The sequence below is a fragment of the Taeniopygia guttata genome, chromosome 4 (assembly GCF_048771995.1).
Source record: "Taeniopygia guttata chromosome 4, bTaeGut7.mat, whole genome shotgun sequence".
NCBI classification, from domain to species: Eukaryota; Metazoa; Chordata; class Aves; order Passeriformes; family Estrildidae; genus Taeniopygia; species Taeniopygia guttata.
In genome coordinates, this window is record NC_133028.1 from 6,945,241 (window position 1) to 6,958,830 (window position 13,590).

At 36.9% G+C, this 13,590-nt stretch overlaps 1 protein-coding gene across 6 annotated transcripts in view; it reads left to right on the plus strand.

Moving 5' to 3' along the window:
* The window catches only part of MAEA (macrophage erythroblast attacher, E3 ubiquitin ligase), a 49,018-nt gene that overhangs the window by 29,109 nt on the left and 6,319 nt on the right, over positions 1-13,590 (plus strand). For 5 of the 6 annotated variants that reach the window (XM_012573555.5, XM_072927709.1, XM_012573550.5 and 2 more), the window contains 2 exons: positions 5,136-5,258; positions 8,219-8,295. In XM_012573555.5, the coding sequence (XP_012429009.1) occupies positions 5,136-5,258; positions 8,219-8,295 (200 nt within the window). 6 annotated transcript variants of the gene reach the window in all.

Consider the following 13,590-nt stretch of genomic DNA (forward strand, 5'->3'; position numbering starts at 1 on the left):
CCCAGCTGCTCCTGTCGTCTTACCTTGTAACTCCTTGTGTTTGCCTTCTCCCTGAGCTGTGTAACAGCAATCACTGCCTGAGATGGTGCCTGCATTTGCTGTGTGCTCATCACAGGGGAAATTTTAACAAATGAATATATTTATATAGAAGACTAAATTGACCTCTTCATTTGTAACTGTTCATTAGTGCATTTCTATTTCACTTCCATAGAACTAAATTATACTGAAGGTTGTGTGGAGAGTATGTGAGTAGTCATTAAAAGCTTAACACAGCTTTTTCTGAAGTTGTTTCAGTGATCTAAGTGTTTATTGTATTTCATATACAAGTAGTTTACCATGCTGCTGAACACTGAAGTGCGTCAGCAAAGGCTTTTTTATGAGGGTAGTGCTGTTATGCATCTAATGTGTATAGATATAGATAGTCAATCTTTCTAAAGCTGTTATTGGTACATACTCTTGGCAATGAGCCACTGGTAGCTTGAGGCATATTGGCCTATTATCAATTTCATATTGATGCTAGAAAGCAATTAAAAATAAACAATTTGCATTTTTGAAAAAATGCATAAACAGCATCTTATGATATTATGAATTGCTTATTTTATACAACAAATAGCTTATTTTATGATGCTTTTCTCTGCTGAGGAAACTTTCTTTTCCACGAAATGCTGCCTTTTCTCACTGAATCAAATCTTCTATTTTATCTTGGTTAAGCCTAACATTTCTTTTTTTGATGAATTAATCTTGTTTTGAGAATAGCTTATGGGAGATTTGAAAATACCAAGTTCTAGTACTCACTTCTGGTTGGTTTTGAGCCTTGTTAAAGATTCACATTTCTAATGTGAAATATTCTGGGGGTTATATTAGTACATAAATGTTTGTATGAATTATAAGGGATTTTATCACACATTCCTTCTCATAACTTTCCAGACTTGTGACTGGAGATCTCAAAAAGAAAAAGTACTTCAGCTCATGTGCATAGTGGAGACCAGTGGAGAGGAATGACTTGCCCTGACTGCTCCAAATTTAAAAATGTTATATAAAAATCCTCATGTGAACGCTACATTAATTTCTGTAGTTATTTTGCTACTGCAGAAAAGATGTTTTTGTTCTAAGTCATTTGACATACGATGTAATGCAAAGTTGCTATTTTTGCATCTGGTGTTGAAAATTTTGAGCAGTTTTAATGGTGAATTTAGAGCCACACATGTAGAGGTTTGGTTTTTTCCAGTTCATTGCTGAATTCTTTTAATTGTGCACAATCTAAAGTTACAGCCTTTGTTTGGCTTTAAATTTAGTTTAAATTTGCATTTATATATATATTTGCCAGTTTGGTTCACAACTTTATAATAGATGTAGCTGTGTTTAATTTTAAATTCATGTGAAGCTTATATATCTGCCAGTTAAACCAAATTACCTAACTGCCTTTATACATACCTTCTCATCATTTCACAGCTATTATTCTTCACAGCCTTCACTGTATTTTTGTGAATCACTTCTTCTTTTCTGTGACACAACCACATAAATTCATTAAGTTTTGGGTCCATTTTTCTTGTTCTCTCAGACTAGTGTTCAGTTTTGCTGCAGTCTTTCCCTCCAGTGAGGGCAGGCACTGGTCTCTCCTGAAATCAAGGCAGTGCTGAGGAGGGCACCCTGGCAAGGAGGGAGCTGCCCTGAGAGTTCAGCCCATCAGCTCCTGCTCGCACTCACCAGAGTGCAGAAGCTCCAGAGGGGGATGTGCATGAACACGCTTGGGATGTTGTTGCTAAGAACCCATCTGAGCAAATGGGATCCACCTTTTATATTGGCCAGGAGTATGTATCTAGTAATCATCATCTTAAAGGCATCCTCATTCTTCTTAGTATTTTATACCTAATAATTGGAGTTCTGTGCAGAATCACGGAGTTGGTAACCTCCCTCCCTGGAGGCACTTGCAGCTTAAAAAAGAAGCAGTGATATTTTAAAAGCTATATATATGTAAATCAGGCAGAGCACAGGGTGATAGCTGTATTCTTGTTTAAATAAGTGTCTCTGCTTTCACTAAAGTGTCTTCAGCCTTCATGTGCAGTTTTCTTTAATAATAAGTGTCTTTCTCAGGAGTTTTCATTGTTATAATGGAATTAAATAGTTCTTTTATGATAAAGTTCACCCAGTGTTGAGATAGTTACCCTTCTAAAACCTGGCTAGTGACTGTTGTATAGAAGGGAAAGTTAGTTCACTTTAGTCCAATACTGGTTTTTAAAGCAGAAATTATAAAATCCGGGTGATACTCCCTGGTTTGTACTGTGCTCCCCCCATGAATGTTTGGATAATACTAATGGAGCGAGTTCTCCATGAGACATTTGAGACTATTTTGCAGCACAGTTGTAGAATTAAATGTAAGTTTTATGTAACTCAATCTTCCTGCCCAATCTCAGGTATTGTGCATTTGTAATCAAGTGATTTAGGCAAAGCTATGACAGGACACTGGAAGCTGGAAAGTCTGTGCTAAGAGTTATGGTTTGATCCCAGCACTGAAATAATCTGTGTATGGGGTAGGGTTTTCCTTAGTTCTGCAGTAGTGGCAGGAAAGTATTGCAGCCCTGAAAGTGTGAAATGAAGGGAGACATTACTGTTGTAAAGAGGGTGATTAAAGAGTTTAAAATTCCTTCTTAGTTTATATACAAGTCAGAAAACATTTGCCATGGTGCTGAATACTGTGTCATTTCAAGGGGGAGTGTGTGGCAACAGATTTCTTGCTTCTGCTTTTTCTGCACCTGCAAAATCAAGTGGCAGTATTTCTCTAAAATTGTGTGTTTACATTTACTCAATTTTATATGTAAATTATATAAGAGAGGCACTTTGTAGCAGCCTGTGAGATCTTAATCCTGTTTTGGGAGCTGAGAAAGACAATGTTTCTGTATGGTCTGCAGCCTGTACAACTTGGAATTGCAGAATACTTTCAGAAAGCTATTCACGACTGGGGTCTTAATAGGGTTTTTTTTTGACTGGAACATGAGAAACTTGTTACAAATGCTCAACGGGTTCCTGTCCATCCAGGATGAGGTAGACAAGCTGTACTCCCGACTGCCTGTGTAGAAGAGCTGTGCTAGTTTTGATAATTCCTCTGATACTCCTTTCTTCTGTTTCCTTAGTCCTAGCTAAGGAAGAAGCACCAAGAGCAGGCACCACCAGAAAAGATAGGAAAGTATGATTGGATTAAAAAATCAAACCTGTGTGGCATGTGGAGTTTTTAAAGGTTTATTGCCTAATTGTGTCTTAGTATTTTTGTAGTAATCAGTCTGCATGATTAAGACTTTTAACTACTTCTAATCAAATGCAAAAGCTATTCCTGCCTCTACAAAAGGATTTCCTAATGCCTTTTTTATATTGTTCCTTAACTTTCTATCAAGTCAACAGAGAAGAAAATCCTATTTATTGGTGCAATTTAAATGTAATTATTGGTTCTGAAAGAAACTCTTTTAATTTAAAATGTTCTCCTCTGTTTTCTGGATACATACTGTCTATTTAATAGAGAAAGCTGCCAAGCTTTGACTTCTTTTGGCAGCCGGGAATCTAATTAGCATTTCTGTTACATAGAACCTTTTCATTTTAAATTTTCAAACACAATGTAGAAATTCTCTTTTTATTTGAGAGTTTTGTCTGCCTCAGAAGCAATTGCTGTCTTTTTGTTCATAGTAGAGGGCTGCTATACCAACACCTGATTGATAAATACAGATAGCTGGGAATCTCTCACCAGCTCATGGACTTATCAAATGCTGCCCTTGTGCTTCTTTTTTTTTTTTTTTTATGAAGCTTAAACTATAAAAAGCTAACAAATGAGAATAAACCAGTGATTTGTTTCTGCTTAGCAGATCCAGCCCTTTTTTGATGTAAAAGCAAATGCTTTTGTTTTAATTTGGTGTAAAAGCGAATGCTGAGGGCACATAGCTCAAATAAGTTTGAGGAGATGTATAGAGATGATATTGTTTGTAACTTAAATGGAGCTATCTTTCCACTCAGCAGCTGTATGGAATGCAAGCAAGATAACTAATATGACTGCATTATGTGTCAAGCTACTTACACAGATGAGTTAATGGGCGAGAGGTTTTTATATGGTCACCTTATCACGCACAGGGGAGTAATGCACTTTCCTTCCACTTGAGCATATCATCAGGCAAACCTCAGACCAGCAAAAAGATTTATTCTCATGTTCTTGTAGGAATACTTTAAAAATACTGTTGTGGAACAGGTTGACATTCTTTCAGTCCGTTTACCAACACATTGATAAAATAGATTTATTTTTTTTTAACCCTGAAGGTATGGGAAGAGTCCATTAAAATCCAGTCTCAGTGTTGTTCTGTAAACTTGTAGCTGTCTGAATTCTGAGCTCAGTCTGACTTACCTGGATTTGATACCAGTAGAGCTTGGGAGGCCCTTTATTCTTTTGATGGTAAATGGTTTTCTTGGTCATACTACCTATAAAATAAATGTTAATGTTTTGGTTTTAAAATTCAAGTAATGAGAGGAAGATTTAGTAAAAGCTGCAAGTTCTGCTGCACTTCAGAAATACACGTGGCTTGTTTAAATTTCTGTGAATAACAATACTGATAACCCTAACATGATTTAGTTTACTTTCCCAATAGTATTAGACTTCCTGTATTATTAAGGAAAAGCTGTATTTCTAAGGCTTATGAAATGCCAGATGTGAATGGGATATATAGCTGATGCTCATTCTGATTTTCAGCTTTTTCTCTTGGAAGGTAGAACTTCTAAGATTAAGTATATTTAGCTGTTCTGACAGACGAAATTGCCATCTATTTCTGAGAGTGATTTTGTTCACTAGAGCTATGGTAATATTTGTGATATTAAGCATGTAAATTATGTAAAGTCTGCAAGACTCTAGGTGTAATCTTGAATAGTTTTCTTTTTTTTTAAATTCTAGTTCTGTTATGTAACAAGACTCAGTACTGTTGTCACTATCAGAACATTCCAGTCCATGGAAATATCCTGTAATGTCTTTTTGCAAAGTACAATTCTAAAATCCAGAAGTCTTGAGAACAAAGTCTTTTGTATCTCTGTATTCCAGCTAATTTGAAGAATTGCTGTGTAAAGTATGAGTAAAATTTAACAACACCTTCCTTTTTTGTCTTGTGAAGGATTTGGTAAATATTGAGATGTTTTTGACTGCAAAAGAAGTGGAAGAGTCATTGGAAAGACAAGAGACTATGACTTGCTTGGCTTGGTGTCATGACAACAAATCCAGACTTAGAAAAATGAAGGTATGAAAATGTAACATGTTCACATTTTGCTTAATCTTTTGTGTACACTACTTGGATGCTGGATGTGGTTAATATGTTTTAAATTACAGGTCTTGAAAAGTCTTGTATAAAAGTATGGACAGTAAGTATAAAAATGTTCTTAAAAGGCATAGGTAGTTGGAGCTAAACAGGCTCACAAATGCCAGACCTGGAAGTGAGTGATAGGTCATCTTCGGGATTCAGTGTTGTCTCAACAAATTATGCCCAAATAAAATACAATACTCAGTTGGGTTTAGTGTAATTTGAAAACAAATAAATGCAAAAATATGTAGTGTCTTGATGCATGTAAAGTTAAATTTATAATTCTGTGCATCTTGGTGAGACTTTAATTTATATGTGAAGGTGTCTAAAGAATGAGATTAATTGCTAATCTCTGCCCTCAGGTTTAAAATTTCTGAGAGAAATTTCATGCAGATTTTAGTCTTAGTAATTTTAAACTCTTGAATATAAGAAGACAGAACTTTAGAGTAAAGAATTAACTTGCTTGGAGAAAATACAAAAACAAAAGCTGGAATCTATTCAAGCAATAAACACAAAATGTCTTCCTCAAGCCATCAAGTACCATGAGCTGAACATGCTGTGTACTTGTTGCTATGCATTCCGTTTAAATTTCCTTGTCTCTTAAATTATGTGTTTCAAAACATGCTGTGATCTTTTATAGGGCTTGCAGAAATCTGTTTTTAACTGATATTAACCAAAATCCCTACCTCCCTTAAAGAAGTTTTTATCCTATTTCTTTAAACTAAGTGCTTTCTTTAACCAAAAATGTGTGAGTGCACTTAACAATAAGCAGAGAGTGACGTTCTCTGTCACTCAGGGGCACCAAACTGAGAACGTGCTGAAGATGGGATGCAAAAGTCAATCAGCCAGTCATTACTCTAGAGAAAATGATGACCTTATTATGGAAACCATTAAAGGAAAACCAGAATTGGTATGTAAACCACACTGCATAATTATACTGCTAAAAATTCCCCCTTGTGTAATCTAAAAATGTTAAGTAATACAAGAAATATAATCTGAACATCTTACATTCATCATCAAGCAGTAAATAAGGAAGACTCTTCCCCATCCTCTTTTTGAAAAACAAAACTACAACAAAAATCTATTTCTGCAAGCCTTATGCTTTTTTTTATCTTTTTTTGTTTCTTTTTTAATCAAACAAAAACCAAGTTAAGGCTGTGAGAGATCAGAATTGGAAGATGAGAAATTACTGTGCTTCTTTTTGAAAAGCAAACATTTCTTCTGCTTCTAGTTGCTTAGCTACTCATCACTGTTAATGTTCTAAAATCCTAGCCACCACCTACCTGAATGCAAGCCTTATCTAAAATCTAAACTGTTTGGTGGCCTGGAAAGCAGTCATGCAATCTTCAGGTGTGAGCAATCTGAAATCTTGTGAAGGGCTGCTATGGGATTATTTGAAGTACACAGAGTTGGAATGTGCATCATCTGATTGTCTAGGGCTCTCTGCTTCTAGTTACACTTGTCTGCAGAACCCCTGGGGCCATTGGCTTGCACCTTACTTAAAAATTCATTTGCTTGACATGTGAGTTTTGCTATGGAAACATTCCAGCAAAAGAGGACATTTGCTATGGAAATATCCCAGCAAAAGAGGAAGCCCTGGGACTTAGTATCATTAACAATTAAAAAGCTTGTTCAGATTTTTAGTAGAAAGAGGCTTATTTAAAATTCTAGATGAGGGGCTTGTGTAGATTTGGTTAACCAGGTATTTTAAAATAGTCCTATTGAAAATCTCAAGGGGAGAAAGTTTTATTTGCTGTTAAATCTGGGCTTGAATACAGAAAAATGCATATTTGGAAGACAATTTTTTCTCTTCCTTAAACAAGTTCGTTTTAACATATGAAAGAATGCATCATTTTTATGTTTAAATGCCTTATGTTTTAAGTCTTAAATAAGCAGTTTTTACAATGTATGCATTAGTCACATCAGGCAGCTAACATAGAGAAATTCAGAGTTGCTCAAATTCCTACTGAAGTCACTGAGGAATTTTGATATGACTGTGCTGATGGACAATAAACAAAAGGCAACTATTCATTAGAGACATGGTTGAAGAAAAAACACTCAACAAGTGGCCTAGAGGAACACAGGGAATAGACTTCTTTACATGATTCAGAGCACTTTGGGATTTCATTATTAATAAGGTAATAAAACAGTTGACTGTGTCCCTATAAAGAAGCATAAGGATTTGTTCTTTTATGGGGGGACATATTTTTCTTTTTAATTCCACAAATTCAAAGTTTTTTTGTAGATTTTGTGAACTGGTGATGGCATTTGATTTAAAGGGACACTCTCAACTTCGTTAGGCTTCAAATTTTACCTTTTTCCATAAACAGGTAAATGCCACTTGGTTTTCTTGTTTGAGACTTGTTTCCAGCATGGCTTTTAGATGTTTGACAAGCAGAGTGGGATAGAAGCTTGAAGAAAGGGAGGGAGGGTATTGCAGCAACTTAAACGTTGTGCTAATTTTTATTAATATTGGGGTTTTTCAAAATTCATTCAAAGGCTTGTTTCTTCCTTGAAGTCTTCTGGGTAGACCTGTCTAAATTATCACATAGCCCCAAACTCCTGCTGACTCTACTACTTTAAATTATAAGAAAGTAGAAGGAAACCACCTATTCCTCTCATTTGTGTCTCAGGTAACAAGGCCTTCAGTCATTAGGAAAAAGTTCATCCCTGCTGAAGTTTTAAAGGAGGCAAGAAGAGGAGGATTTTGTTTGCTTTTAGGGAATTCTGTGCTGATCTTGTCTGTAGAGTCAGCATTTCAGCTTTTTTTGCATGAATGCCTAAAAGCAAGCAAACCAGGTTGCATGTTATTAACACTTCTTTTTTGTTGTGCACACGTTAACAAACCATGGGGTGCAACTTTAGCACCATCTAAGACCCTGTCTTGTCTTTAATCTCAGAGCTGTCTGGAGTTCAGCCTAAGGATTCAGGAGTTCATTGAACTCATTCGACAGAACAAGAGACTGGATGCTGTGAGGTATGAAATTAGGATGCTTTCCAAACAGTTTTCTAAACAAGATGGTATTATGCTTCATTAGAAATGTGTGGTTATTGTTGCAACACCCAGAAGCCCTGTAAAGCTTTGAAGGGTCTCGCCTGGTATTGTCATCAGTCTTTGGATTTAAGCTGGGCTTGGACTTTTTTAAAGGCAAAGTGCCATTCCACAGATGCGCCTTCTTTAAGACTTGATGTTGCCCCTGAAACTGTGTCTTCTTATTCTTCAAAATCAAGGTTTAGAAAATTAACCTGTTTTAAAAATTGATTTTTCTGGTGGCATATAGTGTAATATATAAATATATATTCACCCTTAACTAATTTTTAGGAGGTACAGCCAACTTCTCATGGCAACTCATTACAGTTTTAATCACAAGAAATACTAAAAGGTTAATGAAATCTTCATCTAAAGCTTTAACATTTCAATTTTGACTGATTCTCCTTTGCTATCTTCATTAAACTTTTTGTTCTGCAAGTTACCTGCAAGGCCATGTTTGGCCCCTGTACTGATGCCTAATTTAGAGTTCTGTATTTAATACGATGTATAATTTTATACATCTTATAAAATGGGAGAGGGTGGTAGAGGGATGAGCTGTGTTAGGTTTTCCTCACTTCATTCTTCTGGCTCCAAATGAGGAAACCAACTCAATATCCGTTTTTACCTGTTCTGAAGTAGTTCAGTGGGGACTACAGAGAGAAAGCAACAATGCCCAGTGGGGCTGTGAATCAGTGACAGGAGTGCAGTCACACCTCAGCACTCTCTGACTTAACCACAAGAGAGTTTTTCTGACAATACTTTCAGTACCAGCACATGAAGCAATTTATACATCCAAGTTAATGGTCCTGATTTAAGGTGGAATAATGGTCAGGATAACACAGGAAACTAGTCCTGCTGAAATAAGTAGAATTTTGATACTGTGACAGAGAAATGCATTGGTAATTTGATAAGCAATGACCCTGCCATCACCAAAGTATGGTGCAGGTGGCAGAGCCTGCTGGAGCTTACATGTGCACAAGGGAGGGAGAATTCTCAGCAGCTTCTGTTTCGTAAGAATATATTTAAACCTAAAGAGAGGGGAGAAGTTCATGGCCCAACCTAAAGCTTTGCTGATACATCCTGATAAGAAGATTGTTGCCATGTAATATTTCTGTGTTAAGGAGTTGCAAGTTCTGCTGCCTTTAAACCCAAACTAGGTACTTCAGAAACTGAAACTTGTATTTGTGGCAGAGCTGATTTTTTGGTCAGAGCAGCACAGAGGTACAGAAAACTATCATAATGTATTCACAGACTGAAAACATTCTAGCATATTCCCAAATCTAGATGGAGAAGCTCTCCTGCAGGGCAAAGTCTTAGGGTTATTTTCAGGTTTTATTACTAATTTCATTCAGATGCATGGCTTGCTTTGAGCTAATATCATTCCTACTTTGCCCTACTTGCACTTAAATCATCTTTGCTCTGGTCCCAGCCAATGCAAATGTGCAATCTGATAAACTCCAGCTAATTTTAATGTTAATAATTAAAACCAAACATAATTAAAAACAAAACCTACAAGCTAGCATTTAGGTATGTGCACTTACCCTTTGATAGAATTATCAAATCCTAAGGAATTGTCAAGTACTTAAGAAAAGGATGAAAGAGACTCAACTCCATTATCTGTCTTCTGAAGCCCATGGTGCTCTTTATACCAAATGAATACTGTGCCTTTAGCTTTATTCTCAGTTTGTTTCTTTGCCAAGTATGCAGTCATGCATCTTAACAATGAGTAGTCCATGCTCTAAAAACTATTTTCTTTGAGCTACAGCTTCCTTATGTAGCTTGGAAACCAGAGGGCAGGCACAGAGCTGGAATAAGGAAATAGGCTGAGAACTGGGACAAAGCAGATTAAGGTCCTTCTGTATTTTATTGTTACTGGATATTTGTTTCCCTCTCATCCCTTTTCTACATCAGAAGTGGTAAAATTTGCAAGCTGACAGCCCTCAAGAGGACACAGCATGCTATATGGAATAACCTGTCTGAGGTTTACAACTTCAAGCTCCTGTCTGTATGGCAAACAAGGCATCCATATTGAGTGCTGTTGGGGTGAAGTGTGTATATTCCATATACCTGCTGAAATTCAGGGTTGACATACATTTTATACCTGGCAATTATCAGTTGCCACTCATGGCAGTGCTACTTTAACTTTATAAACCAACTTTAAAAGGAAAAGGACCCATGGAAGTCTTTCTGTATCTTAATTGACTCCTTTCTAGGAGGATGAGTTTTGATTATTTTGCACATTTAGACTCCAGCATCTCAATACTTCCTTTTAGTATTGTGGCTTAAAAACTGTGTTTTACCATGACATTCTACTTTGTTTCAAAGTAAATAAGTAATGAATGAGGGATACCCTTGGGGAGGTGTGGCATAAATCTCATTGCTACTAGCAAACCCTTGCAACTTGTGGTTTTATTAGTTTGCTTCTGTTAAGTGCCTGCAGCAGGATTCTTTCACTATTGTGTCCGTGGTGCAATAAATAGGTCAGGCATCCATTAGAAAGCAGAGAAAGAGGCTGTTTACCCAGGAGTTTCCTGTACAAGTGGAACTGGGGGAACTGACATTTTGTTGAAATGCAGCTGGTGTTTAAATAAGTTTGAAAGCTTTTGCTGCCTGCTGAGAACCTCTGAAGTGGCATTGCTTTTACATTAAAACTGATGTGAACTTTAAAATTATACATCTTATTAAATAAGTGTTTGAATTTTTGTAGCTTTTTAGAATGAGTACAAACAGACTTTCCTCTAAGGTACCGTATCAGAGTAGCCTTGAAAGTGCAAGTTTCAAGAATGTAAAAAACTGTTCTTGAATAGAAAGAGTAAATCTCTTAACCTTAAATATAACACAAAGTTTTTTGCCTAGTATCATTAGCCTTTAACTCTCAGTCTCTAGGGCATTTTTTTTAGATTTGTACCTACTAAAGTAACAATGAATGACTGGTGACACCAATTTCACACTTTCAGAGCTCTCACTAATTTCATTCTGGGAAATCAGACAGCATTTTGATATTTTGCTCTTACACAATGCCAGAGATATGCAAAGTTCTCAGCTAAAAGCTTAACAAAACATCATGCACACTTCTTACTCTGGGAATACAAAGGACAAAAAGGAGTAAATAATAGCTGACGGTGGGCAAAGTTAGGAGAAAATGGCTACAGTCTATCATTTTAGTCAACTTCCCTCCTACAAGGATGAATGAACACTTTATTTTTTTAGTGGGGGTGCAGTTGAACAGGAGTATAAATATACTTTTGAAAACTTTGAGTATAAATTCTTGCTGATTGTCATAAGGATCCAAGATAAAGGCATTCAGGCATTGGCCAAAAAACTGAGTAGAAACAAGTCCTTTCTTGATAACACCTTATATTTGTGTTCAGTTATTGGTACTGCCCAATAAAAATGTTCTTTTTTATATTCAGGCATATGTAGACATATAAGCTGGACATTGCAAATGTGGATCCTTCTGTAACAATTGAGTGCACCCTCAGTGAACTGTAGGTGTTCAAGTCTTTGCAAATATTTGCCAAGTACAATATGTCAGCTGTACCTGTGTGAGCCGGAGGGGCACACAAAAGATGATGAACTTTGTCCTTGCAGAGTTTACAGGATCATTCTGGGTTTTGAAAAACAAAATTTTCTACCTTTTACTTAGATCTGTCACAGGAATTTAGTGGCTTCAGGGGTGGTCTGTTGTCAGGATTTTAAACATTTTCCTGAAAAATTTAGCTCCCTGCCTTAGCTATATGTGCTAATGGTGGTAAAAACATTGCAATTAAGCATTGTAATGTTCACCTAGATCTCAGGAGCAAACCAACACTTGCACAGAGATGGAACTAGCTGAGTGGCAAGGAATGGGGTGAATAATGGCATGAGGGCAAATAAGGTGTAATTCCACTGTTGTGTATTCCCAAGTAATTTACAGTGTTGTGTCTTGCTTCCCAATCTGAAAAAGACTTGAGTGCTATGAATTAATGAATTTGCTTCACCTTTGAAAGATACCTTGCTCCATTTTAATTTCTCAGTGGATGGACTTCAGCAATAGTGTGCAGACCTTGTGGGAAACTTTCTTAGGTTTTTGGGTTTTTTTAAGAACACAGGAGAGAGGGAAAGTCAGGAGATTAAGACTAACACAAGGTCACTTTGGAAAACCTGACTCATTCAGGCTGAACCCAATCCAGCCGCCACATCCCAGTGTGTTCAGTACTTTGCATGTGAGCATGTGATGGAAGGCTGATGCCCTGGCAGGGAGGAGAACCTCAACCCTAACCAGGCTGTGCAAACTGAAGTGTGACTTCTGCTTTGCCATCACAGAACACAACTGCACTCTGATCAGTTCTTGTGAGAAGATTTTTTTTCCCCTTTTTTCTCTCATGCATGCACAGATAATCTCAGCTGGTAGATCTGAAGTTTTCAGTTTGCCTAATCTGAGTTTGCAAAAGCTCTCAGTTTCATCTGCAGCTCTCCACAGTTATTTTAGCATTCTTCCAGTGCGTCCAGGCTGTCTCTTCTCTCAGGCCAGGGGGTCTGTGCTTCTGTCCTCATAACAGTAATCACCTGGGGAACAATGTTTACCTTCCTGAATTGCTCACCCAGCATAGGAAATTGGGTGGAAACATTCTGTCCTACATAACTTCCATTGCTTCCTGGCTTGGGTGGGAGAGGAAGTGGGAGTACTGAAATACTGCTAAAGAGACTGTTCTCATGGTATTGATGACCTCAGTGTAGTTGTCAAATTCAGAATTGGGGGAAAAAAAAAACTTGCCAAGGTTTTCTTATTCAGGCCATGAAATTGGCATTTTGCAAATACTGTCTATTCCTAAAAGTAATTTAGGAATTATTAAAAAAATTCTTCAGAAGTTAAAAAAGAGCAAACTCTTAGTGGAGGACTAAGATGAGATGACTTGGTATCTTTCCTGCAATGCAAACTGTGCAGATGTCACAGCATAGGGAAAATCTTCCTACCCTTATGCAATGCCAGAAATTGAGTATAATGCTGGTTCCATAGGCAGCCTGCTGTGCTACATATGTGCACCACTGAAAACAGGAGCTTTTAGCAGAACTGCTGAGCAAATCATCCAGTTTAAAGGATGAAGGGTCTTCCTGCACACTTACACTCCAACTTGAGAATTATTGATCTTGGGAACACTAGACTGGGGAAACTTTAATTTAGGGTTTTGAAGTAGTTGGATATCCTCATAATCTGGTAATAATTTTGTGGTTTCTTACTTTTTCCTGAAAAAATATTAA